We start from the raw sequence: 27403 nt of genomic DNA on the forward strand, positions 1-27403 counted from the left end.
AATAGAGAAAAGGCGTACCTTCAGATGAATACTGGTCGAAATCAAGGTGTATTTCCAACATTGACATATAGGGGGCAGTCCATTGTTGCACTCGGCACTTTTTGTTTTTTTAGCTTGGTTGCAAGTGTATCTGCATGTTTTTATAAATGAAAGTTATTTAACATTTTTGACGAGATATTGATAGAGTTTGATGAATGTTTGGACTTAGAGCACTATTTCACAAAATCTTTCTTGGCAACCGTTGGGGTTAAAACTTTAAATCACTCTCCCGCAAAATGGAAAAAAAAAAAAAATGGGTTTGGCCATACTAGTTCTTTGTGGCTTGCTTATATTTAAGAGAAAACGGCCAAAGTTTAGTTTAAAGCTGCTTTTTACTGTAACATAACAAGGAGGCCAAGGAGACCAGAAGGTTTTCTTTGCTGTTTCACTAACAGCCAAAAAACTGTCCGTGTGTACTCGACACAGGCTGCTGCTCATCATAATAAACAAGTTGCTCTATTAATAGACACAATTAACGACACAGCAGCAAACAACAGCATCATTTATCACAGGAAGCAAGCCGAGAGTCAAGCTCATTTAGCAGCCTCATGTCTGATATTTCGACAAATATATCAACTGAGCAAAAGGCACTTTGTTCAAATTAAATCAATTCATCCTAATCCCTTGATTATTTTTTAAAGTCCATTATGTGTATGAATATGAATAGTATGTAGTTTTTAAAAAAAATTATAAGTGACTATTAGAAGGGAGAAAACTTGATCCATACATGAAAAATATGAACTTTTGTTCACAGGTTTGCAAAATCTCACCATTATAAAAATATTTACACCACACGGAGTCAAACCATTATTTTTCATATTTCCATCGTTGTTTTGCGTTCATCCATTTCCTATAGCGCTTGTCCTCATCTGGGTCGTTGGTGAGCTGGAGCGTATCCCAGCCGACATCAGGTGAGCGGCGGAGTACAACACCGACTGGGTGCCAGCTAACCACAGGGGAGATGTAGACAAACAATTTAATCTTCAATGAACCTAACTTAGTACCCAGAGAAAACCCACACAAGCTCGGGGAGGACATGCGAACTCCACATAGTAAGCCAGGAACCAAGATTCGAACCAGGAACCTCAGAACTGCAAAGCAGATATGCTAACCACTGTTTTCTGCCATTACAATTTTAACCTTCAGCACACAAGCAATACCTTTTCCAAAACATATTGTTTCAAACCTAAAAATGTGAATAATATACTGTAGTACACCATATTACGGCGTCGTGTGTGTGCAAATCAATGTCTTTGACTTTGTGTCTTCCTCTTTCCCGAGAATACAAAAAAAAAAAAAAAACCTAAACAAAACTGTAAAACAACAGAGTTTTCCATTAAAAACACATCACTTGGGTCTGCATGACTCTCACAGCCGTGACGTGTTTCTTTCACGAAAGGAAGACAGGATGTATGCCAGTGTGTGTACACAGAACAAAAGGGCACGCATCGTACAACACACACAATAGCACACGGTATTGTTCTCCTCTTGTGGCTCTTCTTACATGGCACACTATAAGCTCAAACAAAATATGTCCTGCTTGTCCTCACTGCATATTTCCAGATAGCATTCTATTTCTCGAAAGATAGTAACTAGGTTTCACATCAGCCACGTAATGTAAGGATTTTGGTGAGCGAGCGAAATGTTCAACATGATTACCAACGTTTAACAATAATGCTTTTGTAAAAAAATGTGGAATTAAAAAAACAATAATAATAAATAAATCTGAAAATATGTATCATTGAGGCAGGACGCGCAATAGTGGTTAGTACATCTGCCACGCGGTCGAGGCTTCAGGTTTAAATTTTGGATCAGGACCCCCTCTGTAGATTTTGCATGTTCTCGGTGTGCATGTGTTGGTTTTCTCCAGGTACTACGGCTCACTTCCAAAAACCTAAACCTTAGGTTCATTGAAGACTTTGTCCATAGGTGTGAATGTGAACACTTGTTTGTCTGTATGTACCCTGCAATTCTCTGGCAACCAATCCAAAGTAAACTGGGATGGGTTTCACCTCATTCGTGACCCTAAAGAGGACAAGCGCTACAGTAAATGAATGAATTTATTTAATTCAATAAAAGATTCAGACCTCTGTTCTGTGCTATTCCGTAATTGACCAATCTTAGTTTCATTGGTGTGGCTTGATTAAAACAACAACAATAATAATAATTTATATATATATATATATATATAGATATCTTTTTGAGAATGTTAATTAAAAATAATAATTATTTTTTTAAATGAAATGCAGAATTGTTGATCCAGCTCTTTCATAGGATCTCATTAGATTGTGCAAGTAATGGAAAGGGAGATTGTTACTGTATTTACTGTTTATAAAGTTAACAGTATGGACTGCTTGTGGCTTGAACCTGTATTTGGGTCATTATCTGAATGGTGGACTGGAGAGCACATTCTGAGGCAAAACTGGATATATAATATTTATGATATAGATAAAATAGTAGAGTAAAAGGTGGTGGAAAAAGTAAAGTGGTAGACAAGACGACTACTTTTTCCACTGATGGACATAAACTGCTGCAGTCTGCCATGGATAATTCATAGTTTATATCTATTTTCATTCTGACTTGCTTCCACATTGATGTGCATTTGTATTTTAAATGTTGGACTGAGCCATCACTGTCATACTGGCCACCACATATTGCAGGCATGAGCATGCCTTTTAATCACATACTGTATACTGCACATTGCTCACCAAGCATGCTCACTGTACAACTTGACGATATCTACATTACAGCATACGTACGAGGGAGCTTTAAAGTTAAATTATGCACCAGCTAACCGCATTTCTCCCCCTATGAAGTCATTATTATGATAACTGAGGCGGCTATGCCTTTAGCATCAAGGACACACACAGAGGCTGGGTGTTTATTGGCTGGTGATGCTCTGTACACTCACTGGACAGTACATTAGGTACATCTGCACATTATGTTTTTATTAAAAAAAGGTTTTTCATTTAATGTTTATTATTGGGGTTGCAGTAGTATACAGTTGTGGTTTTATCTTATTTAACTACATGAGAGAGTCAAATTATTAGAAACACCGCTCACTATGAGCCAATGCAGTTAAAACAAATGTAAACTACAACGACAATAAGTTACATACACTTGAATTGATACCGTTTCTTCCAAAAATGAGCATTTTTTTCCCTCTTATGTTGTGTCCGGTAAGTGTAAACAGTACAGCCACTCTGTCTTGTGTGATCGACATCTAAATAGTGATGCATGGCAATTCATTTATCATGTAAATGACGAACACGTAATAGCAAAGTGTTTCAATCTGGTCCATTGATGTTTCATAGAGGAGAACAGTGAACCCGCCCCTGTCCATGGTGCTGAGGAGTCCATGCCTCATCAATGCTCTTAATTAGACCCTAGCAGTTTAACTACAGCAACATAAACAGTGAAAACTGCAGTCAAAATTACACCCAAAATGAGGAAAATAAAGGCACATTTAGTCATGCTTAATTCAACATGCAGCAGTAAGATGAAGTCTGACTTTTTTCAGCCTGACAAATTCAGGCTCACATCAAGACACCAGGTGGAGAAGAAGAAGAAGTCAAAGAAGAAGAAGAAGCATGTCTCACCTCTGTTGCCATGTTGCAGCGGTGGACGGTAAGTGTGGATGCGGATGGATGTGTCCAGCGGTGGAGGAGGACGACGCGCGTCTGCGTTGTTGTCGCGTGCTGCAACGACGCGGCACATGCAGCCCAAATACAGCGGGGACTACAGTGTGCGTGCGTGGGGATATGCATGCGTGGGGATGTGTGTGCGTGGAGGTGTGTGTGCGTGTGTGTATCATCTATCCATTTATCAGTGCTCGGACTCGCCCCTAAAGCCCTATTCGCCATTCGTATTGACAATAATGAGTGACTCGCGAATCATAATCAAATCGTTACTCCAAGGACTATTCTGAAATAATTGCGCAATAAATGAAAAATCCAATTTGATTATTTGAACACTATCTATTGAACCAGTTAGAGAGTCCACTGGCATGTTTTGAATGATGCGTTTTAGCTGCCACAGAAAAGGTTTTCTTTTTAGTTTAAAATGGCTTACTTTAACCAGGATCCCTCGCTGTACCTTGGGCACAGGTAGAATCCCGGGTCTGTTTTACGCTTATTGGCACCATTAATCTCGCGGAGTGGACCAAGCTGTCGCCTTTCCAGCTAGCCTGCTGGCTACTTTACCTGCTGGCTATCTAGCCGGTCTTATCATCCTTCACACTGCTGTGTTGGATGAACTTTCTCCCATTCAATCTGCCACAGTCGGCATCTCCAGCGATAACTCCTTTTTGGCTTCCATCGTGGTGCTTCCCTGTTATCCGTGCAGCTCATTTGAGCTCAGCTAATGTAAGTCTCCTTCAGCGGGGAGCTCTTTTTTCTTTTTTAAACAAACTCCATGGAGATCTCAGTGAAGCTACAATGCGTACATGCGCAGAAACTACACAGTGTCCAAATGGCATTGGACATAAAGGCTAAAAATCATGAAATAGTTTGTAAATATGTAAATACGGTGCAAGCATTGCAGCTCTTGTCAGAATAAAGTAAGCGGTTAGTAGTTAGTTAGTCTTTGATTCGTTGTGATTCAAATCCGAAAAATTTTGATTTGGCATTTGTTTTTTTCCCCCACGGACTCAAATGCAAATTCCAGTCGCCACTCATTCATGCATAGCTCTACTTATTACAATATGTTTTATGATGTAAATTTATCCATCCATCCATTTTCTGAGCCGCTTCTCCTCACGAGGGTCGCGGGCGTGCTGGAGCCTATCTCAGCTGTCATTGGGCAGGAGGCGGGGTACACCCTGAACTGGTTGCCAGCCAATCACAGAATGTAAATTTAATAGATTGCTATTTTCCTTATTAAAAAACACCTTACAACATTTTTTTTGTTGTTCTTGGTGAGGCTGGAATGGATTAATGGCATTTCCATTAATGTCAACAGGGAACAATTATTTGAGTGTTTTGAGTTACGAGCATGGTCACGGAAGAAATTAAACTCATATTTCAAGGCACCACTGAATATTGTAAAGTGAGTGATTTCTACTATAAGCTTAATAAGGCAGAACTGACCTTATTAGGTCTTTCCTTACTTTTATTCAATGCAGTAAAAGTACATTTTACAGTTTAGAGTTGACGCTTATTCACGAGAATGGCAGCACTTTTGAAAATTCATGCTTTGCTCCAAGCATGCAGCCAAGAAGAGACGTTTCTTCTGCGGTGGTCATGCGGCAGCGCTCCATGAGCCCACGTCCACAATTTACTGTGCCGTTAGGAAGTCAACCCATTAAACATTCATCTGGGCCCACTTTGATGCACCATTTGGTCTCCTTTCACAGACAGCAACTTCCTTTTAGTTAATGAACCGCACAGTCTTCCCCTGATTGTTATTTATTTACGAGGGAAAACGAATAAATCTCTGCTATTTCACTGTAAAATATTGTTGGTAAGATAAGAAGGGCTTAGAAGACGGAGAGTGATTTCACATTGTTGATGCTATTTTTAGGCGAAACTCTATTTTCCTGCACTTTTTAACATGATGACTCATGACAGGGAGTGAAATTAGATGCTCTCGCTATATAGCTCGAGCATTTCCTCCCACCTTCCTGAGGGGATGCTTGATCACATTCTGGAAAAGACACTGATTTGCACACACACAAATACGGGTACGTATACTGCAAGACGTGAATGAATAAAAACAGAAGACAAAAAGATGGAAGAATAACGCATCAATTTCCAGGATGCTTCTCCTCGCCCCACTTTGCTAGAAAAGATGCTAATCACACACATGCATATTTCTTAGACGAGGCTGCATAGAAACGTGTTTGTTTGCCTTTAAAGAAGACATATATGCATTTTAAAACAATTCTGAGGTGTCAGATGTGTTCTTCAAACAACCCCAAAGATCAAGAATTATAGGTCACTTTACACACTCTATTTATTGTCTCTTTCTGTTTTTAGCGGCTGTCTAGTGCAAGTGAGCGACTGTGTATGATGGGGCTGATGGGCCAACGGAGAGTCTGACTTTTGTTAGACTGGGGAAAGAAGCCTTGTCTTTCAAATTCTGTTACACAGTGATCAAACCTGCGCTTATGTCCCATGTCCAATTATGAATAATTGCCTAGCTTGCCATTCACGCTCATGCTTTTTTTTTTTTTTTTAAAAAGGGTTTAACTTAGATACTGTAGCCTTCTGTCCATCAACCATCCATCCATTCATTTTCTGAGCCGCTTCTCCTCACTAGAGTCGCGGGTGTGCTGGAGCCTATCCCAGCTATCATCAGGCAGGAGGCGGGGTACACCCTGAACTGGTTGCCAGCCAGTTGCAGGGCACATACAAACAAACAACCATTCGCACTCACAGTCATGCCTACGGGCAATTTAGAGTCTCCAATTAATGCATGTTTTTGGGATGTGGGAGGAAACCGGAGTGCCCGGAGAAAACCCACGCAGGCACGGGGAGAACATGCAAACTCCACACAGGCGGGGCCAGGGATTGAACCCGGGTCCTCAGAACTGTGAGGCTGACGATCTAACCAGTCGGCCACCGTGCCGCCCGTTGTCTTAATGTAAACGTTAAAACATAAACATGTATAACACTCACTATCATTTGATAATAAGTGACAAGCATATGACAGGTAAACATGGCTGCATTCTATATAACGCTCGCACAAGAAACTAGGATAGCAGTATCGATCGTTGGACCTCCCTGCTGAAATCACACGTGACAGTGGTCCAAGGTTTTGTGTGACACCTACGGGCAATTTAGAGTTGTCAATTAACCTACCGTGCATGTTTTTGGGAACATGCAAACTCCACACAGGCGGGGCCAGGGATTGAACCCTGGACCTCAGAACTGTGAGGCAGACACTCTAACCAGTCGTCCACTGTGCCGCCCTTCTGTCCATCATCGTAAACAAAAACAAATTATAGTCCTTGCATGTTGAATGAACGAAATGTCTCAAATGCAGCTATGACGGTATTGCTTTCCTTCACTTTCTGCCAAGTTGCGAACTTCTCAACTGCACTTTCGGATTTGTGGGTGTTATTCCCCTTGAGAAGTATTCCACACATACGCCCTGCATCCACACAAGGCACTTGCTTTTTTCTGTGACAGAATATATAAAGAAATTCCTCTACTCCTTTCTCTCACGTCCCCTCAAAAAAAAAAAAAATATCTGTTTATTTTAGCTGCAACTTACTAAGCCTGGTAGTACAGCACCTATTTCGTTAACTATAAATAATACCCCTTCTACCACATCAACAACTTCAACGAGCAATCAAGCATTTGCATCTGATCACAAACCGACGCTAATCCAACAAAATTTAACGCAGATCTGCTTAGCTTGTGGTTTTGACATTGTACAGTAGCAGTGGCTTTATTTTTGTCGGTATGGGGTGGTTATGTAAATTAGCCGCTGTTACGTAACAGTGGGGCTAAAGTGCAGAACGGCTTGGTCATAGACACATTGTCAGAAAAAGGGTGATAACGCAAGATTAATAATATAATTATTGAATTTCATCCGTTGGCTATTTATAAACAAGCCATTAAAAAGTCAAAATTCCAGCGTCTCCTTTGAGCATTCCAGTGCATCTGGTCCTTGAGGCTTTCTCACACACTTATTTTTTTTTTTTAACTCCCTGTTGCCACAGAATTGCTTAGATTTTTTTTTCGCATGAAATAAACTTGATATTCCCATGTTGTTGTTTTTGGAGAAATATAAGCATGTTCACAATTTTGATATATAGTTGGTTTCGTGTTGGCAGGTCAGAGTTTTGTTTTTGTAACGAAAGAAGGTACCTTCATATTGCAGCCCCGCCAGCATGTCTGAAACTGCACTTCAGCAGAAAATAAGAGTTTTGCTTTAGCCTTAAAGTATTATAACAGTGTACAAGAGGCCAATGGTTATGCACATTTCATACTGCATGTGATATATATTCCAGTAAACAATCTCGGTTTCCTCCTCACTCCGAACTGACACTTTCCATTAGATGTGTGTGCTGCGAAATGATGACGATGGGGTGTGGGAGGTGGGGGGGTTGGGTGGGTATAAGCTCGGTTTGCATGTGTTTTCATACTTGCAACACGTCCTCAAGGTTTTGTGGTAAACGCTGTGTTAAACCATCAAATTACTCACATCATCATCTATGTAGTCGCGTTTAGTTGGAAATGAACAAGCACCGAATTGTTACAATATATTGTGACTGAACTGAACTACTTGGAAAAAACAGCAGCAGCACCACAAAAAAAAAGTGTCTAGCACCTTTGCCAGATCTTCCATCCTGCCTTGTGCATGGATGCACGCGTGCTGTTCATTGCAGAAATTGCCAAGCACTATAGTTTGTGTTAGGCTTGTTTTTTATTTGACACTTATTGTGTTTTAATGACAAAAATCTGATGTTGCACCAGGAGGTGACATTTTCTTTCTATTGCATTTTCATAATAAAGACTATTTATTGCCAACTATTGCCTCATTCTTGTCAGAGTGCACCCTGCTGATTGCAGAAGCTGCCACAATGTGGTCTACCAAACAAATACAGAGGTCCACAATTTTCTTTTTTGTCAATAGTTCAAACTTGGTGGAGGTCTGCTTTACATTGGGTGCTACTTTCCTCGAGGGTTTAGTTAAAGTATGATCTTAAGCACAGTCAATAAAATATATTTAACGACAGTGATTGTGTCTTTGGTTTTCTTCACATCTTTACATCTAAGTTTTACTTACAGCATGTCTGAGTCATGTTGTGTTTATTGCCCTCCTGTGTCATGTGGTTGATTGTCAGTCTACTTGTGAATGTACATTCAGCCCAACTTGAGCATACTGTAAGAGCAGACATGCACAAGACAGCACAGTAAGTTGGACTCTAACTTACTGCATGTTTGGAAGTCTTCTGGGCCTCGTGCCACAGCAAACAGACCTCCTCCTATTGACTTAACCACAAGTTGTGGATTTGTCTCCCGTGCACAAATACACACATTCTGACAGTGGAGCACATCCAAAGACGTCCCAGGGTGACAGGAAATGAGAACTCACAAACCAAAAAAACCTATTAACTTGGAACCGTTCAAAGCTAATAAACATCTACTAAAATGCTTGGACAAGTCAAGTCAAAATAAACCGGAGTCGGGGGAAGCTCCACTTTGAACACTTAAACACGCTCCATCCTACACAAGAACAAGCTGCATGATTGGCAGTCTGCTTCTGCATTTGAACACACGGATGACTCCCTTGTCGCGACGTCTGTGGGAAATGTTGATTTGTCCTTCCTGCTGGCAAATCTTACGTGACTTGAATATTTTTGAGATTTCTGAACCAGCAGATGTTCTTGTATTCCGATATCAGTGTTGGCTGGGCAAACGGGATTTTTGGCTCTGTTTGAACGAGACACAGTCAAAGCAGCATCAGTGTACTCTATGTGTTTATCACTGGGACCACATCAGACTTCTTAATTAGCCAAGTATGGACGCACTTTATCTCCACAGAACAGACGCATAGCTATAAGGGCTATGTACAAAAAAAAAATAAAAATGTATAGTCACCATTCCGATGCAATACAGCAATACCTCAATCACAAGCTGTCCCACGATGTTGGTCGTTTGGACAAACAAACATCCACGGACAATTTTGTGTTCAAAGAACTTAACATTTTGGAAATGTGAGAGGAAGCCGGAGTACCCGAAGAAACCCACATTGACACGAGGAGAACATCCACACTCCACACAGGAAGGCCAGACCACAGATTCGAACCCCGTACCTTGGAACTGTGGTAAAAAAAAAAAAACAAACCTGGTAACCACTAGTCCGTTGTCTTAATCCATCCATCCATCCATCCATCCATTTTCTGAGCCGCTTCTCCTCACTAGGGTCGCGGGCGTGCTGGAGCCTATCCCAGCTGTCATCGGGCAGGAGGCGGGGTACACCCTGAACTGGTTGCCAGCCAATCGCAGGGCACATAGAAACAAACAACCATTCGCACTCACAGTCATGCCTACGGGCAATTTAGAGTCTCCAATTAATGCATGTTTTTGGGATGTGGGAGGAAACCGGAGTGCCCGGAGAAAACCCACGCAGGCACGGGGAGAACATGCAAACTCCACACAGGCGGGGCCAGGGATTGAACCCGGGTCCTCAGAACTGTGAGGCTGACGCTCTAACCAGTCGTCCACCGTGCCGCCCGTTGTCTTAATGTAAACGTTAAAACATAAACATGTATAACACTCACTATCATTTGATAATAAGTGACAAGCATATGACAGGTAAACATGGCTGCATTCTATATAACGCTCGCACAAGAAACTAGGATAGCAGTATCGATCGTTGGACCTCCCTGCTGAAATCACACGTGACAGTGGTCCAAGGTTTTGTGTGACTTTTTTGGCAGATCTTCCCCCAAAATATTTGGGGGAAAATCCAAATTGTAGGACCTCAGTGCTTCCACTCTATTACTTACCATGAGGAAGGATGACAAAGATAGGCCAATACAAAACAAGATGACTGCTGTATGCCATTGTACACAAGCATGTCTGTAGAGACACATACATGTGTGGACATGATCCCCAAACACACACACACACACACAAACAAACCCAGTGAATTATACATTTATCCAGCTAAAACAAAAGCATTCAAGCTAAAAATAGAACAATGCAATTGAATAAGACAGCTGGAGTGACGCTGGAGGCAAAACAGATCTTCTTTCAGGACGCAATATTCGCTGGATTTAACGCCAGCTGGGGGTAGAGGAAGAAGAAAATGGGTGAACGGACCGACATTAAATGTGTGATTTCCCTGCATGTAATGTCGCCACATGTCACCCTAGTGGCGACAATATTGCTAATTTCATGTCAAGGACGATATGAAACACAACATGAAATTCCCCAACCAGTTTGTAAACTCCAGGATATGGTGACATTATGCTAATGATGTGGAAATACATTGCAATGGAGTAAAAATGGCATCTCCATTTATTTGTCAAGAAAAGAAAAATGGCCAGCCTTTAATGCATGGCTGCGTCACTGCACTGCAGCATCTTTTCTACGCCTGACACTCTCGCAGCAGTAATGACAAATGAGCCACAATATCACAAATGACTCCTGTTAAAATTCAAGTTTGCTGTCTTTTTTTTTTTTTGGCTAGCGTGAGAAGCTAGCATCATGGTCGACATCTTCACTCAGCGCTCCTTCTTGCCAAACAGCACAAAAAATGCACAACACCAACATATAATATCCAAATCTAAGTCCTTTGTTAAAAAAAAAAAAAATAAATAGCTGCTTCACACCATCTTCATTTCGAAGTATTGTCAAGCCAACGGGAATAGGACACCGACAAAAATAAAACCAGTAAGGGCGCTAACCATCAATTAACAGAACCAAGACTTTCGCTCAGTCATCATCAGGGGTCCCCAACCAATGGGCTGTTATCGGGCCGCAAGGCACACCGCCTGAACAAAAAATATTTTATTGATCATCCAAGTCTGAAAGAAGTTCTATTTGGAAAATCAGGTGCATCCGCTTGTACCTTTGTCTGATGTCGGTGATGTACTGGAAAAATGCCCAAATGCTAGCAAAAATTACTAAAAAAGACAAACGAGTTTGCAGCTCTTATTACAAAAATTTTAAAAAGACCAAATAATGCAACAGAAGCAGCTTCCACAAAAATGAAAGATGTATTCAAGAGACAATATCAACAGTCCTGTATTTTGGCTATTTAGATCTCTATAGAGTAACTCTAACATGGACTTAATATAAAATTGTCAATTTCATTTTAAAAAACTCCTTGGTTTTGTCATACAAGTGTCCAGAAAAGGCCCCTCTGACAGGTACTTGTGTTTGACCCAGTTTTGTATCCGCTTTGTTCATATTTGGCTAAGTTCCACCACCTTTCCTCTGCCTCCATGTAGAAGATCCACTTGTGAGAGCACACGCATTTGTTATGTTGACAGCGCTGGCTCGGGAGCTGAAAGGGAAGGCGGAGATCTTCGCTAGTGACAGAGATAAGCTCAAGAAGTTTCAGGCCTCTCGGCAGAAAAACTAGCTCCTGCTGTAAAGAAAAGAAAAGTAGGAGGAATCAATAAGTTAACATTCTCTTACTGTCTATTATTTTTAAACTATATTTTAGTGCTGTGAAATTTGAGGGGTCTATATTTACTGTATGTCCCTACACGAGGACTCCATTTAAAGGAACTACAATTTGGTTGTAAAACATCTTGAAATTTAAGAAATACATTATGTGATTCCTCCCAAAATGTACTTCAAAAAGATGGCAATTGTGTTAAAATTGCTTTAATTTGCCACTGACACACTAACTGTTTATCGTCATTTAAAAATGTTTAGGTTTGGGGATCTGAGTTCATTCATTGCTAATTTTGCATTAACAACAATATACCTGTAAAGTCCAAACAGGAGGCGGTGACATTGTGCTTATGACATTGAAATAAAGAGATAAGAAATAATAATACATAAAAAAAAAGATCTGAAAATTCATTCAAAATGTATCCATCCATCTAGTCATTGATTTTCATTTCTAGCAGTAGGGTCACAGGTGAGCTGGAGCCTATCGTATCTGAATGGGTGAAGAACATGACAATGAAGTATGTATTAGGAAAAAATAAGTTGAATGTTACAAGACTATTTGTTTTCACACACAAAACAAGGGATGACTATGAATGCATCTAACTGCAAAAAAGATTTTGACCTACATTGGATTAGTTTTAGAATAAAAGCTTGGACACCCTTTCACCATTTAGTAGTGAAGGTGCACCAGCCGGTACAGTTTGTTTGCTCAGAACTTTTTGTTTGAATGGCCAGATCAACATTGGCATTAACTCAATAATTTAGTTGCTATGTTTTCAACCAGAGCCAGTTAGGTGAAAATGGCCATCGGAGAAAGAGTGGCAACAGTTGCTACTAACAGGGCAACATTAAAGCAGCTTGGAGTCCAGATTTTGGGGTTATTGCAGCTGAACCTTTCCTCTGAATCATTCTTGTTCAGTTCAGTCACCATATGGATTAGCACTTCTGTTTTGTTGTTTCTCCTGCTTTTTTTTTTTTTTATTCCAAATGGGACAGCAGAAGGGAAACATACAGTTTGAACAAACCAAAATTTTAAAGTTTCTGGGATTAAAAGAAGAAGCCCTAAATTTAACTGGAAAAGAGTGCTATGTCGACTTTCGAGCAAATTTAAGATTTAGCACCACGCGGGACTACTTTTCCATTGCACTGAGGGAAGTGACACCACACAATAGGACAGATTCATGTTCATAGAGATGAACATACGTATGAATATCTGGCTCACATACATTTGCACATTCAGCTCCTTTCCCAGTGAAATGGATATGCTAAAAAAGTGAATTGGAGTGATGAGGCTCTTGTGTCCTTTCCATCTTTGCAAACAGGGAGCCATCAGCAGTAAACCATCAGTTTTTTTTTCTTTTTCTGGCTCCTAGGCACTTTATGAATTCAGAGACCTGTGTGGCATTCAGTATGAAAAGTTGACTTTTATGCGCTTCATGGATTTTTAGCAGTCCATCTTGACAACATCACAAGCTGCTGGACTGATCCCTATGTGGATATTGGGATACCACCAGCAGTGCTCTCCCACTGGAAAGAGAGGAAAAATGAACCTGTCAAGATTAGAATACACAGTTGAAGAAAATCCCCCCCGTGAATGTTGGAAGTGCATTTTGGCTGTAGACTTTGCATCTTAAAAATGGCCTGGCTCATCATCTCTTCTAGTTCTAGTTCATCCCAAAGGTATTTGATGGGCTTCTTTCACACCGAACCCATCCAAGCACAAATTAATTGACCTTGCTTTGTGCACTAGAATAGATGACAGCCATCGCCAAACTGTTCACGCAAAGTTGGAAGCATATGATTTTCCAAAATGTCTCTGTGAGCTGCAGAATTAAGATTCAGGGGTGAACTCAGGGGCCAAATCTAACCTAAAGTCCATCTAGCTATCCATTTTCCTGACTGCTTATCCTCACTTGGGTCGCGGGCGTGCTGGAGCCTATCCCAGCTGACTTTGGGTGAGAGGCAGAGTACACCCTGAGCTGGTCGCCAGCCAATCACAGGGCACATATAAACAAACAACCATTCACACGTATGGGCAATTTAGAGTCTACAATTAATCTACCATGCATTTTTTGGGGATGCGGGAGGAAACTGGAATACCCGGAGAAAACCCACGCAGGCACGAGGAGAACATGCAAACTCGCCAGATTTGAACCCCGGTCCTTAGAATTGTAAGGCAGATGTGCTAACCTGTTGGCCATTATACTGCCACCTAAAGTACAAATAATGTCCAAAAACAAATCTTAAAGGTCCCGTATTTTTGCTATTTAGACCTGTGCAGAGTGACTCTCTAGCGTGGACACAACATGGCTATTGACGTATACAGTATAAGCTAGAGAAATTCAAATGACCTGTTTTCAGGGCTCTCGGTAGAAAAACATCTGGAACTCAGGAATGCGTGGACGATTTTATTATATTCTATTTTATTTATTATATAACATATTTCACGTTTACTGAGGCATCATAGAGACAATATTACATCCCCAATACTAGAAAAAGTTGGTTATGCAAAATATGTCCCCTTTAAAGACTCCTAAATATTTTTTTCAATGAGTCAAAGGTCCATTTATTGAAAATTTCCTTTTCATTTGAAACAACAAAAATACAAACTAGAATGAAATGTAATTTCAATTTTGGCATAAATGAAAATAAATAGTTGCATAAAACAAAACATGGTTTATTCAGCTAAGCTACGAGAGGGCTAACGAATGTTTGTCCTGCCAACAGAGGAGTAGGAAACAGCTAAAGTAATCCCCCATAGTATATTTGCAGTTCATATCCCAAGAATACAGATTAAAAAAAATTTTCTTGTGGAAACTAGCCCCACCTATTTGCTAAAAAACACCTATTTGCAGTTTTTGTGCTCTTTCTGAATTGTGCCAAAGCCCTCTCTCTTTAATACAAAAGGAGGAGCTAAGTTTAGCCTGGGTTTTTAGCGGAAGAATTTAAAAGAGAGTCTTCGCTGCATGCACACTTTGGTTGCATTTTTGGGGAAAATCAAATGTTGTGAGATGAGTTTGAAATGGTAATGAAAGTGTTTTGGAATCATAGTTTGTGGTATACTTAAAATGTAAACTTTTAATATTCAGAACATATTTTTTGGTGGGGGAGGCTATTCGCCCCCACAAATAGAAGTCCAGCAGGTATGCAGTGAATTCTGGGACTTTTAGTGTTATCATTGTGTTATGCAAACCGACAAGGTCAAAGATATCAATTTACCACAATTACCAGTGGTATTTCTAGGGGTGGTTGGGGTTACGAACCCCTGCAAAGAGTCTAAATGTGGCCATGGTTAAGAGGCCATATGGAAGTGTATTTCTATCTATGGCAAAAAGAGCAGAACTGGTGGAGCCGACAGAGAAGGTAAGATGAAGCAGGCCAGCTTCCTGCCTTCAGATGGCACAGCAGATGGCGAAGTCCTGTGGGTCCACATTGCAGCATGCTGTAATCCAACCCTCTGTGTATACCGCATTCTTTTCACATCACTTACTGCAAGCACATACAGTACCAGTGATTGGTACATGCTTCTTTCTCTGTGGTATCATTTGAACAGTCATGAGATGATTCAAGGGAAGGTGCTATCAAGGTTAATTTTACAATGGAAGGATGAGCAGAAAAGTACAGATTAACATCCCAAGCCCAAACATGTCTACTGCGCTCTAGTGGATTTCTACAAATAGAAGGAATAAGCGGAGAATGCAATTTGACTTTATCTAATCACAGCATTACTAATATTTAGACTTTAGTGTGTTCAGTATTTGCTTTAAATTGTTTTATTTGGAACGAAATCTAATCCCAGGGTTATTATGGGATCTGTAACTCTGTTTTTGTGGATCTTGGCAAATGGCAGAAGGAATTTGAGATATATACTTGGCTTGTTTTGTTTTTGATTACTGAATTACAACCACCTGTTTAAATCACACAAAATATGTTATGCGTAACCACAGCATAGATGTTTAACAGTCATAACATGGATATAAGTAAATCAAAGTACTTATGTAGAAGTGTGTGGTTTATCCCATAATGTTTGTTAGCAAATCTGGGCCACCTCTTCCTGAGAAGACAAACAGAGGAAGTAAATATGACTCCTAACATAACATATTAGGATTATCATGTTTGATGATGCGGCACGGTGGCCGACTGGTTAGAGCGTCAGCTTCACAGTTCTGAGGACCCGGGTTCAATCCCCGGCCCCGCCTGTGTGGAGTTTGCATGTTCTCCCCGTGTCTGCGTGGGTTTTCTCCGGGCACTCCGGTTTCCTCCCACATCCCAAAAACATGCATGAATTGGAGACTCTAAATTGCCCGTAGACATGACTGTGAGTGCGAATGGTTGTTTGTTTCTATGTGCCCTGCGATTGGCTGGCAACCAGTTCAGGGTGTACCCCGCCTCCTGCCCGATGACAGCTGGGATAGGCTCCAGCATGCCCGCGACCCTAGTGAGGAGAAGCGGCTCAGAAAATGGATGGATGGATGGATGGATGTTTGATGATAAAAACATAATGACCATTTAATTGATGCTATCGCACCTAGAAGGTGAATTTCAGGCCAAATCTCATACAACTGAACATGGAAAAACATACTATTGTTGTAACTGCTTGAAAACACACGCAGATGTTTATTTCAATCATGTCATTCAATTATCCATGAAGAGTCATGTGTATGAACTCTTTTACATTAAAATAGAGCTTGAAAATGGTGTTGTTGTTTTTTTTGGTAGCTAATACAGCTTTAAACCTTTTTGCAGTGTCAGTGACAATAGATGCATTCTCCCATGATCAAAAATGGTACATCCCATCATCTTATATCATCCTTCATGTTGTGATTTGTGTTATTGAGTTATTTTGTGTTTTAATGACAAGTTGCCCCACGAGTATCCTTGCATTTTTTTAAATTGTCATTTATGGACCTCTACTGCTTTGTTCATGTCAGAGCGTACGTGAGTCCTCTTATCGTTGCAATGGCAGAATTTTGGATATAACGCTTGTATTTCACATGATTGTTCTGGTGTACTCAGTACTGTGTGCATGACAACAATGGAGATCTTTTTCTGTGATGGTTCTCTTATTTTGATCCATCCACCTGTCCCGTGCCAGCACCTTAGTCTGCCCATCGAGCTACGTAATGTGATCGTAGACCAGATCAGAACCTCTTGGTCTGGCTAACCTTCAATCGGCTATTTTCCAAAGTCAGGGAGCAGCTTATTTTTAGGGCCCACCTGGGTCTTGAACTCATGAAATTGCACCTTCTCCTGTTCTCCGACTCAAAGCAACATGAGCTCTCACCGCCTACCAAATATCCAATCACCTCACCAGCAGTGATGGAGGCAAAGTAGCATCCAGGAGAAGAGACGTGAGACCCACAGCAGGAGCAGGGACAGCTACGAGCATTAATGTGAGAAAAAAAAGCTGCTTTGCATTTGTAAAGAAGTAGGACAATGAGTTGAACATGGGGGCTGGGTCAGCTGATGGATCCAAGAATGAGACCTGATTACCTCTTGGAAGAAGACAGACATTTGAGGGCAGCAGGAAAGGCTTATTGAAAGAGATCCTGCAGCGATGCGCCACAATCTGCCAAGATTCTCTTCACATTACTGAGCTTCTATGGATCCGCTTCCAGAAGAAATTATTCATTTTCATTGATGAAGTGTTCCAGACACTTGTCAAAACCTGAGCATGTGTCAAACACGAACAATGACCCAAATTTCCAGGTGCAGGCTGCACTGGAATCTGTGGATTGGGAAAGTGGTTTCAAACATGCTAAATTTTAAAGACTCCCGAGATCATCTCTGCTCTGTGTTCATAACTACATGTTCGGAACAATCAGTTCTTCCCATTAGTGTGGGATGTCAACAGATGGTACAGGAATGAAGGAATGAGAGAGACATTTTTGGGACAGTTGTAATCGACACCTGGCAAATAGAGTAATGGCAGTTGATCTTTAACAGCAGATGACAGACAAAAGATGTGATGGAAAATAAAGACTGATAGAAAATCAGCCAGCACCTACAATTGACTTTTTAATGGAGAGAGGGAGGTGAAAAGATGGATTGTGGAGTCTGATCTTAAACTAAACTGTGTTGCCAGGAAGGATAACTTGTCAAACACCAGCACTGATTGAGTAATGATTCATTACATTAATTTACAATGATAAAAAGTAATAATAATAATAAAATGCATGTCCGCACGGTGGACGACTGGTTAGCACATCTGCCTCACAGTTCTGAGGACCTGGGTTCAAATCCGGCCTCGCCTGTGTGGAGTTTGCATGTTCTGCCCGTGCCTGCGTGGGTTTTCTCTGGGTACTCCGGTTTCCTCCCACATCCCAAAATCATGCATGGTAGGTTAATTGAAGACTCTAATTTGCCCGTCGGTGTGATTGTGAGTGCAAATGGTTGTTTGTTTATCTGTGCCCTGTGATTGGCTGGCGACCAGTACTGGGTGTACCCCGCCTCTCGCCCAGAAATAGATGCAATAGGCTCCAACACACCCGCAAACCCAGTGAGGATAAGCAGTACTGAAAATGGATGGATGGATGGAACATGCAACTCCATCCGACCATAGCGCTCTGACTATTTGTTGGGATGGTTCACAGCCAAGATGAGAATCAGCAAAGGCCTTCCTTTGGTGGGGGGGTTCAATTATTCCAGGGTCTTGGCCATTAGTGAAGGAAGGATTGAGTGTTAGATTGACAGACTGATGTGCACAGCGATTGCACCACTGCCGGACTGTACCGGACTGTATAAAGGTGAAGCTCTCTGGTTTACCAGTCTATCTACAGTCCTGCGCTCACCAGTTCTGGGTAATAATGAAAATAACGAGCTAATGGATGCAAGCGGCAGAAATTAGTGCGTCTTCCTTACTAATAGGTCAGATATTTGGAAATCACTCAGAGGAGCCAGTGCATGTGGCTCGGCATCTACTGTATCATGGAAGTCCCCTTGTTACATTCTTGGGGAGCCATGTCCACCCGGGAGGAGGCCTCAGTGCAGACCAAGGACACTGAAGGGACTATATGTCACAGTTGACCTGAGAAGGCCTTGAGGTCCAGAAGCGATGGCTGGACACAATGAAACCCGGGCCTCCTTCCATTCTACCTCCCCAAGCAACCCAGATGAGCCAAGGGAAAATGGATGGACGGGCCTTTTAGACTATTTGAATGACGGTGTGGGCCCCTGAACAGAGGGGTTTCAGAGACAGGATGTCAGATAGACGTACAAACCAAATCAGAATGAAAGATAAACTGCATCATATGGTGGGCCACTGGCCCTTTGGCCTTTTTGTCGTCACCACTATGATATGTATGATGGAACAAAAATCTCCATTCATCCATCCATTTTCGATATCGCATATCTTGTTCAGGGTCACAGGGAGTCAGAGCCTATCCTTGCTGTCTTTTGTTTAAAGGCAGACAGACTACGGCCTGGACCGGTTGCCAATCAATCACAGGGCAGAAACAGAGACAGTCAACCAATCACCCTCTTTCACACGGTCACTGATTTGGAACTGAACCCAGGCTGCTGAACGGAAGTCATGCGAGTGAACCACTATACTGTCAGTGACATGAATTCTGAAACTTTTGTCTGGAAAATGTCAACAATGCAACCTCCATGTCAAAGCAAATACTTGATGGTTTGTTGAACTAGCAAACCTGGACCACACACAGCACAGCAGGATTTGGATGTTTACATCATCCTTCATTCACCCATCTTCCATTCCGCTTATCCTCACTAGGGTCACGGGCATGCTGCAGCCTATCCCTGCCATCTTCGGGCGAGAGGCGGGGTAAACCTTGAACTGGTCGCCAGCCAATCGCAGGGCACGTATAAACAAACAACCATTCACACTCACATTCACACCTACGGGCAATTTAGAGTCCTCAATCAACCTACCACGCATGTTTTTGGGATGTGGGAGGAAATCGGAGTACCCGGAGAAAACCCACGCAGGCACATGCAAACTCCACACAGGCGGGGCCGGGATTTGAACCCCGGTCCTCAGAACTGTGAGGCAGATGTACTAACCAGTTATGCACCGTGCCGCTATGTTCACATCATCTTACCATTTAATCTATTTTTCCTGTGTTCCAGGGTATAGTTACATCATCTTACCATTTAATCTATTTTTCCTGTGTTCCAGGTGAAATTAAGGAACAACAAACGAAAAGGACCAATGGAAGAAATGAGGCGGATGAATGGCTTTGGATCTATTATTTGTAGACAGCCTAAGGGACTGGTTAAGGGGTCCGCCATGAAACCTCTGCCAGTTAGGGGAGTGAGTGAAACAGGATGCGTAGACGTCTCATCTGTTGAGGACGGTGACAGGAGGCAGAACAGATGGACAGAACCACGTGGAGGTCAACCATGTAGGTGGGACTGCTCGGGAGGTCTACAGAAAGGCTATAGAGAGTCATAGAACTGTTTTGGAGGTCCGTCAAGAAGCCAGCCAAGGTGCTACTGTGAGTTAAGAGGCCCATTAGAGTAGCACTTCATGATGATAATGTGTAAATTGTTTGGAGGTAAGGCGAGATCAGAAGATTCAGCCAGGTGCAGTCAAACAAGAACAGTGGAGGGGAGGAATGGATGCATGCATGGATGAATGGAGTCTTTGATGAGGTTTATTATGCATACTCAACATAAAATACCTTTCCACACCCCTAAACCCAACGAAGGATCATCTGAATAACACAATAACGTTTCAGCTTCTGCTTGTCACACGATTTACACCTGTAAGATTGGTCGGGTTGGTGTGGATTACCCTTAAATAGAGGTCCAGAGCCTGCCAAACACATACCTGGCTAATGACTGTGATATGTGAGTGGGAGCGCATACCCTCAGCACACTGCACCTCATTGATGAAGACTGGGAAGATTTTCCTCTGACAAGGCATGCACCAGCCAGGCGGTCTTGCGCTAGACAGTTTTCATCTGTGTGGCAGACATGGAGAAAGTGAGAAGGACGAGAGAATTATTATGCCTCTCTCATTCCCAAGTTGGGGTTGTCCAATAGTAGCAAAGGTGGTCTGGAACACAGCAATGTCGCCGCCAATGTCAGAGTGCTCCAGTTCTTTTGCCAACATTGTACAGTAGCATGCCTGGCCACTGGAATGGTCAAAAGCACCATTGTACCTAAGCATTGACTTAGTTTTTACTTACTTTATACAGTGGTTTGTTCAGCAGGCAGAACATTTGCAAGAATCGTTTCAGTCATAACAACATTAAAGAGAGGATAACATTTGAACTCTATTTAAAAGGCACTCACTGAAATACATGGAACATCATAAATAATACTGCAGTCAGTTTTGATTCGGACCCAAACATCAAGTGGCGGGAAGGCCCTTAGGAATCATCATGTGTATCATTATTCTTGTGATAAATTAATTTACATTTTGATTTAAAATACTGTTCTCGTCAGCCCTCTACCTTGTGTTAACCAATCAGCTCCCTCCACCCACTCGTGTCTTGTCCACGTGTGTCTAATTGTCTTGTCAGTTTGCTTGTATTTAGTTCCCTGGTTCTTTCAGTGTTGGTCAGATCATTTTTGCTTAAGTCACGTTTCTCTCGTCTTGTAGTGTTTTCTGTCCTGGTGAGTTTATCCCTGGTGTTTCTTGGTTACTTTGAACCTTGTTTTTTGGGACTTTGTTCATTTAGTATTTCAATTTTTCTGTGTGCCCTTTTGTGTTTTTGAAAATAAGTAATTTTTTTGAGATTCGTCCAAGCTTGCCTCTCTGCGCTGGGTTCCTCCAATTTTTCCACCATCGCCACAAATCATAACATAAAACTAACATTTTGGGAGAATTTTCAGTGTTCTTACTAAAAGACCTAATGTATTAGATCTCATTCGATTGTACAGGAGGACCAGTACAAATTCAAATCACCAAGCGATATCATAATAAAAAATAACATAAAAAGACAGGTTAAAGTGCAAGTCACCAGATATTATACATAAGACGAAACAGTTTATCTAAAAAAGTTGTTTTTAAGCAGTCAAGCATGTCAGGGCTGAGATAAAGTTTTACAGATAGAAATGAAACATTTAAACATTTAACTTTGATGAAGAGATAAAAATGACGTGGCTGAAATTAGTTTGAAACCTGCCTCACTTTTCCCCCTCCAAGTAGATCTTATTTCAAGCTCTGATGAAGGCTGCATGCCCAAAAAGCAACATATTCCAAGAGCATTTTTAAGGTTTATTGTAGCCATGCCAGAGTAATTTAAATGGTGTGCCTTGGACTTATATGTCTACATACATCCTAGTCAAAGAGCACCTCAAACAAACTCAATTTGAGTCCTGGAAGCATTCATATTCAAACATATTTTTTCCAACTTCATTTAATTGACATCCTGCACGAGAAGCAACAACCCAAGTGCTGTCATAAGCTGCATGGGCCGTCACGATTTTCATTGTAATGACACCCTGAAATGAGCCCATTTTCATGCTGTTTTTTTTTTTTTTTTTTTTAATTTTACCAAAGCAGTTTAAGGACCACACTGAAAAGTTTGTGCTTTTTAGAGAAAATGAAACAATGATGTAAATAAAGTTTTAATTCTTAAAAGTAAATGTAAAAATTCCCACTTAAATATAAACCAGTCCAGCATTTACTGTCACAGAAATTATTACCACACAAGCTAGGGTCCACATTTAAAGTTTTCAAACTGATGGTGGTGTTGATGTGAGAAGAAATTTGATAGTTTGTCCAACTTACACTGAAGTTTAACTTCATTGCCACACAGAGTATTCACGCTTGTTATATTACCACTTTTTTCTTGCAAAATAACAACCTTTACAATTCTTTACAATGCCTTTCCACAACTTTAACTTTCTAAAATCATGACTTTTTCTCATAATATTACAACTTCTTTATTACAGTTTGTCATTGTATTATTTTTCTGTTCTTTTCAGTGTGTGTCTTAAATAAACCTGACATCCATATTTTTGCAATGTGGGTGGATGCTGGAGTACCTGGAGAAAACCCACGGAAGCACGGGGAGAACATGCAAGATCCACACAGAAAGGCGGGACCCTGGATTCGAACTCGCAACCTCAAAACTGTGAGGCAGATGTGATAACCACTTGCCATGATGAAACACTAAAGAGTAGTACATGCTCAATATCATCTGAAGTTTCGTTTATCAACAGATTACATCTACGTGGATTCCATTACCTCAGTCGGCATGCCTTTTTCCATTGTACTGCTACACACGTTTCTCTGTAGGTCCTGCCTTCTTGCTCAGTATCGTATCTGAACATCTATAAAGTTATTGGCTTGCACCAGCCTCATTGCTTGTGTGTTCATTGGGTGTCTACATGTCAGTCATTACATGAATTAGCAGTGTTCCATTTTTGTTCTTTTCTTTATTTCCCTCTTGGTCAGGGCCAAATACTGAATAAAAAGTAATAATATATCTAATATATATATATATATATATATATATAATATATATATATATATAATAAGGCATTTCCATTCTTGCAAAGCATGGAGAACTGACTTTTTGATGATTTTTAAATCTGTGGCAATTGCAATAAATAGTTATTGTTCGATTTAGTAACAAAGTAGATATTTTAAGATGATTTCGGCTCTATTGTCTTGTCAAAGACACGATGACGCCATACTCCACACAACTATTTGCGTCACATATAATAATATTTTTTATTTCAGCTCACTTTGGAAAAACGACTTTCGTAAGGTCTTATCAAGAGTCTTATCAAGAGTGCTCACATGATGTTTTTCAACCCTTTCAAGCATTCTTGTACGATAAAAGGTATTCCGATAATCCGCAAATATATTTTTATGACACACAGCTATGTAGAGTTTGGCTCTTGTGGGTCTGAGAATGAGGGAAGCCTCTTAAACGGTTTGAAATAATGACTTGTGAAGACTTAAATGCCAGGACCTTTTTCTCCCATTAGGCAAAAATGTTATCACACAATCTGTCACAGAGATACGGGAAAAACACTCCTCTATCTCTCTTTTTTTTCCTCAATAGAGGTGACTTAACTGATGACCTTGGTCATTATAGAAATGAGCAGTGAGGGCATAAGGGGACACACACACACGCACACACACACATACACATAAATAGACACAGGATAAAGATGAAGAGATAGCGTGAAGAGTCACTGAGGGTTTTCACTCTCCTCATTGACATAAATGGGATGATCCATTGAGAGACGATGAGACGTCTTGCTCAATGCGCTCGTCCGTCACGCAGATAAGTTGACTTAACAATGAAGCGTACAGATCATAAATCACAGAAACATCATCCCACGCAACTCACTAACCCTTGGCTTCGCATGACCCACTTGGAAGTTCACTGACAGGAAAACATAGTCAACAGAGAAATGGACTTCAATATCTACTTCTCATTTTGTATTACTTTCCACAGATGTGTCTACTCATTTGCAATTGTAAAAAGTGTTTTCCATTGGAAAGAGAGTTTATGCAAACCCTGTATAGTTACTGTAATTATGCGACAATATCTACAAATACCAAATTTGTGCCTTCAAGTGAACCACTCAAGACACCGCTAGTGTTGTGTGCAAGAGCATTAGTAACGCTGCTGCTGTTGTTAGAAGAGCTTGTAAATGTTAAACCTGTTCAGTATTCAACACAAAATCACAAATCTTCATGTTTGGAGTTGGGCCAAGCCACAGACTCAGTGATTGTGACTTTAAACGGATCGATAGCCAATTAGGAAGAGACTTAAAGATCACGTTGTTGCCCAGCATAAGTTGAGGAGCAACAGGTTGTCATTCAGCACATTAAAAACGACATGAGAAACATTTATAACCACAATGTAATTAGCAGATTTTAGGTTAACTTAGGTTAACTGAAGACGCTAAATTGTCCTTAGTTGTAAATGGTTGTTTGCATATATGTGCTATATGTATGTGTATGTGAATTGATTGGCTCGGGCTCTCGTGAGGATAAGTGGTATGGAAAATGGATGGAGAGCAATCACTTAGAGGGAGGGCAGAGGCTATTAGTGGAGGTGCAGGAGCTTGAGAAAAATAAAGAAAACACATTTCCAAGAAATTTGTGAAATGATCTATCTTCCAGAGAACTTGGAGGAAACACATTTTCCTAAAGTGATAGCCAGGTGGATCTTTTTATTTACACACAAGTACCAACTGTGTGAATTCTAGCACAGTGGTAGCATGTTTTAGCCAAAAACACTGATGACAGCCGTCATCTCTGGCACTGTGACCATAACATTCCGTTGAAGGTGTGTTACTGTAGCTTCTGTTTATCAAGTGTGCGTGCCTGTGCGTGTATGTGTGCGTGTGTCTGTATGGATACATCGTGTTTCAGGAAGTCTCCTATTGCTCCCAAGATTTTACTGGAAACCACACAAACACACACACACACACACACATGAAAAACTCCTACTCCCAATTTGCTTTCGCCTTTCTCCTCTCTGTCGCTATGCATTAGCTTCCATGACGGTGATACCTTCAAAGAGCCTTTAGAAAGGGCGAGCTGAAGCCATTTGGAAGGCTTGTTGTGATGTGAGCTGTGTGTGTGTGTGTGTGTGTGGCGATGGAGAACAACTATAAACAGCGCGTTGGAATTGTAAATGAGTGTGACCCCTGATGTATGCAAGAGAAAAAGGGCCAAAAGGGTGACAAATCCTCACCGGGTGAAAGCAAACAGTTGTCAGCACATCTCCTCACCGCGCCACGCTGTGACACGCATCAATGGCCTCAGCGCTTTCTAACTGTGTGGTGTTAAAGTCCTCCGACATCATTTCAGCGCATTTCAACAAGCACGCGCGTGTGACATTCGTGAAACAAGCCAAGAGTCAAGTCGGATAGTTCCTACTGCATGTGGATCTGATTCTGTTTGTGTGTGTGAACAGTGTGAGCAGGATTTAGGATCTCACTGCGGTCATGTGGTGTGAATGAGGGTTTGTTTGTAAACAATGCTGAATGCTAAGCCAATTAGAAAAACTGCAATAAAAAAAAAGTATGTTGTGCCTTTAAAATTCTCCAGTGGAGAATCTTTAAATTGTTCAAGTTGATCTGACACATATTCTCATTGAAGCACACGTTAGCAATTCTGAGAACTGACAATGCAGGGAGAAATTCTACAAAAATATCAATCATGCAGATTTTTTTTCCCCCATCTGAAATAATGCAAAACTATTTAATGTGTTCCTGAGTCAAACTATCACCACTGTAAAACGTTTTTTTTTTAATTATACCAGCATTTATCTGTTATCATTTTAGCTTATATATAACTCTAAAAATAAGTAAACCGTTGTTAGTTGTAAAAACTAGAAGAGGATTTTCCTATTTCTTTCATGATGATGTTGACGATGATTGATGCTGCTGCTGCTACTACTAACTTAGATTTACATACTGTAGCACCTTTCATGGGACCCAAGGTCATTTAATGATGTTAGCCAAAGAACCAGAAATGAAACTTACAGTGACATAGTGTCTGGATGTTCAGTACAGTGTGATCGATACAATTAATTGAATATCCATTGCATACACGAAGTAATTTTAGCAAGCAGAGGATAACACTAAAAGCATGTAGCTAAAAGCATAAGGGCTAACGAGAAGCATGTAAAGACCAGGGAAACAGATAAATGTCACCAAAGCGACCTCAAAAGGTGAGTAGTTTTACTTCATTTTTGAAATTGTGCTTTATTATACAGTCATAAACTTCACTTCATACTTGTATGACCATTAAAATGTTACCTACAAACTTGCCTGTGCAGTTAACAAAACATTTTCAGACGTGTAAACCAACTGAAAGCTAATCACTAAAGGTGGTAAAAAAAACAAAAAAAACCTTTTAAATAAAAAGGCATTAATTCCTCCATCTACTTGTGTGGTTCACAGTCATTCTTTGGGAGGGCATAACTGAATGAGACAACACACACACACACACACACGCACACAAACAATTGCAGAGTCCCTCTTTTGAAAGCATGCGAAACCTTTAGGCTCAACAATACAGACTGGGCCTTATCTTAAAGCCTTCATCCAATCAGAGGGCAGGCAAGTAAAGAGTGGAATTGATTGGCCGAGACAGCCATTGTTGATTGAATACCATGAAAGACACTTTTTTTAGCGCTGCACTGTGGCTGTATGAAGAGGAAACCGCTTGAGCAGTCTTAAAATAGGTCACCACCCACACCAAAAAAAAAAAAAAAAAAAAAACTTGACTGAGATAGAGAGTTGTGTGACGAGACAATCACACCTCCTCACGGGAGACTAAGGTTCACAGATTATTAGCCGTGAGTAGTATTGATTAGTTGTGGTTCAAAGGT

The 27403-nt window shown here is 40.9% G+C and overlaps 1 protein-coding gene across 6 annotated transcripts in view; it reads right to left on the reverse strand.

Moving 5' to 3' along the window:
• LOC133485612 (golgin subfamily A member 7B-like) overlaps positions 1-27403 on the reverse strand; it is a 238568-nt gene that overhangs the window by 14118 nt on the left and 197047 nt on the right. For 4 of the 6 annotated variants that reach the window (XM_061789590.1, XM_061789589.1, XM_061789591.1 and 1 more), the window contains one exon: positions 20952-21046. In XM_061789590.1, the coding sequence (XP_061645574.1) occupies positions 20952-20972 (21 nt within the window). In that variant the 5' untranslated portion in view covers positions 20973-21046. Of the gene's footprint in view, positions 1-3638; positions 6787-6806; positions 11094-20951; positions 21047-27403 lie in introns of those variants that run through there. The other 2 variants (XM_061789588.1, XM_061789586.1) reach the window with 2 other exon arrangements.

This window comes from Phyllopteryx taeniolatus, chromosome 11, assembly GCF_024500385.1.
Source record: "Phyllopteryx taeniolatus isolate TA_2022b chromosome 11, UOR_Ptae_1.2, whole genome shotgun sequence".
Classification (NCBI taxonomy): Eukaryota; Metazoa; Chordata; class Actinopteri; order Syngnathiformes; family Syngnathidae; genus Phyllopteryx; species Phyllopteryx taeniolatus.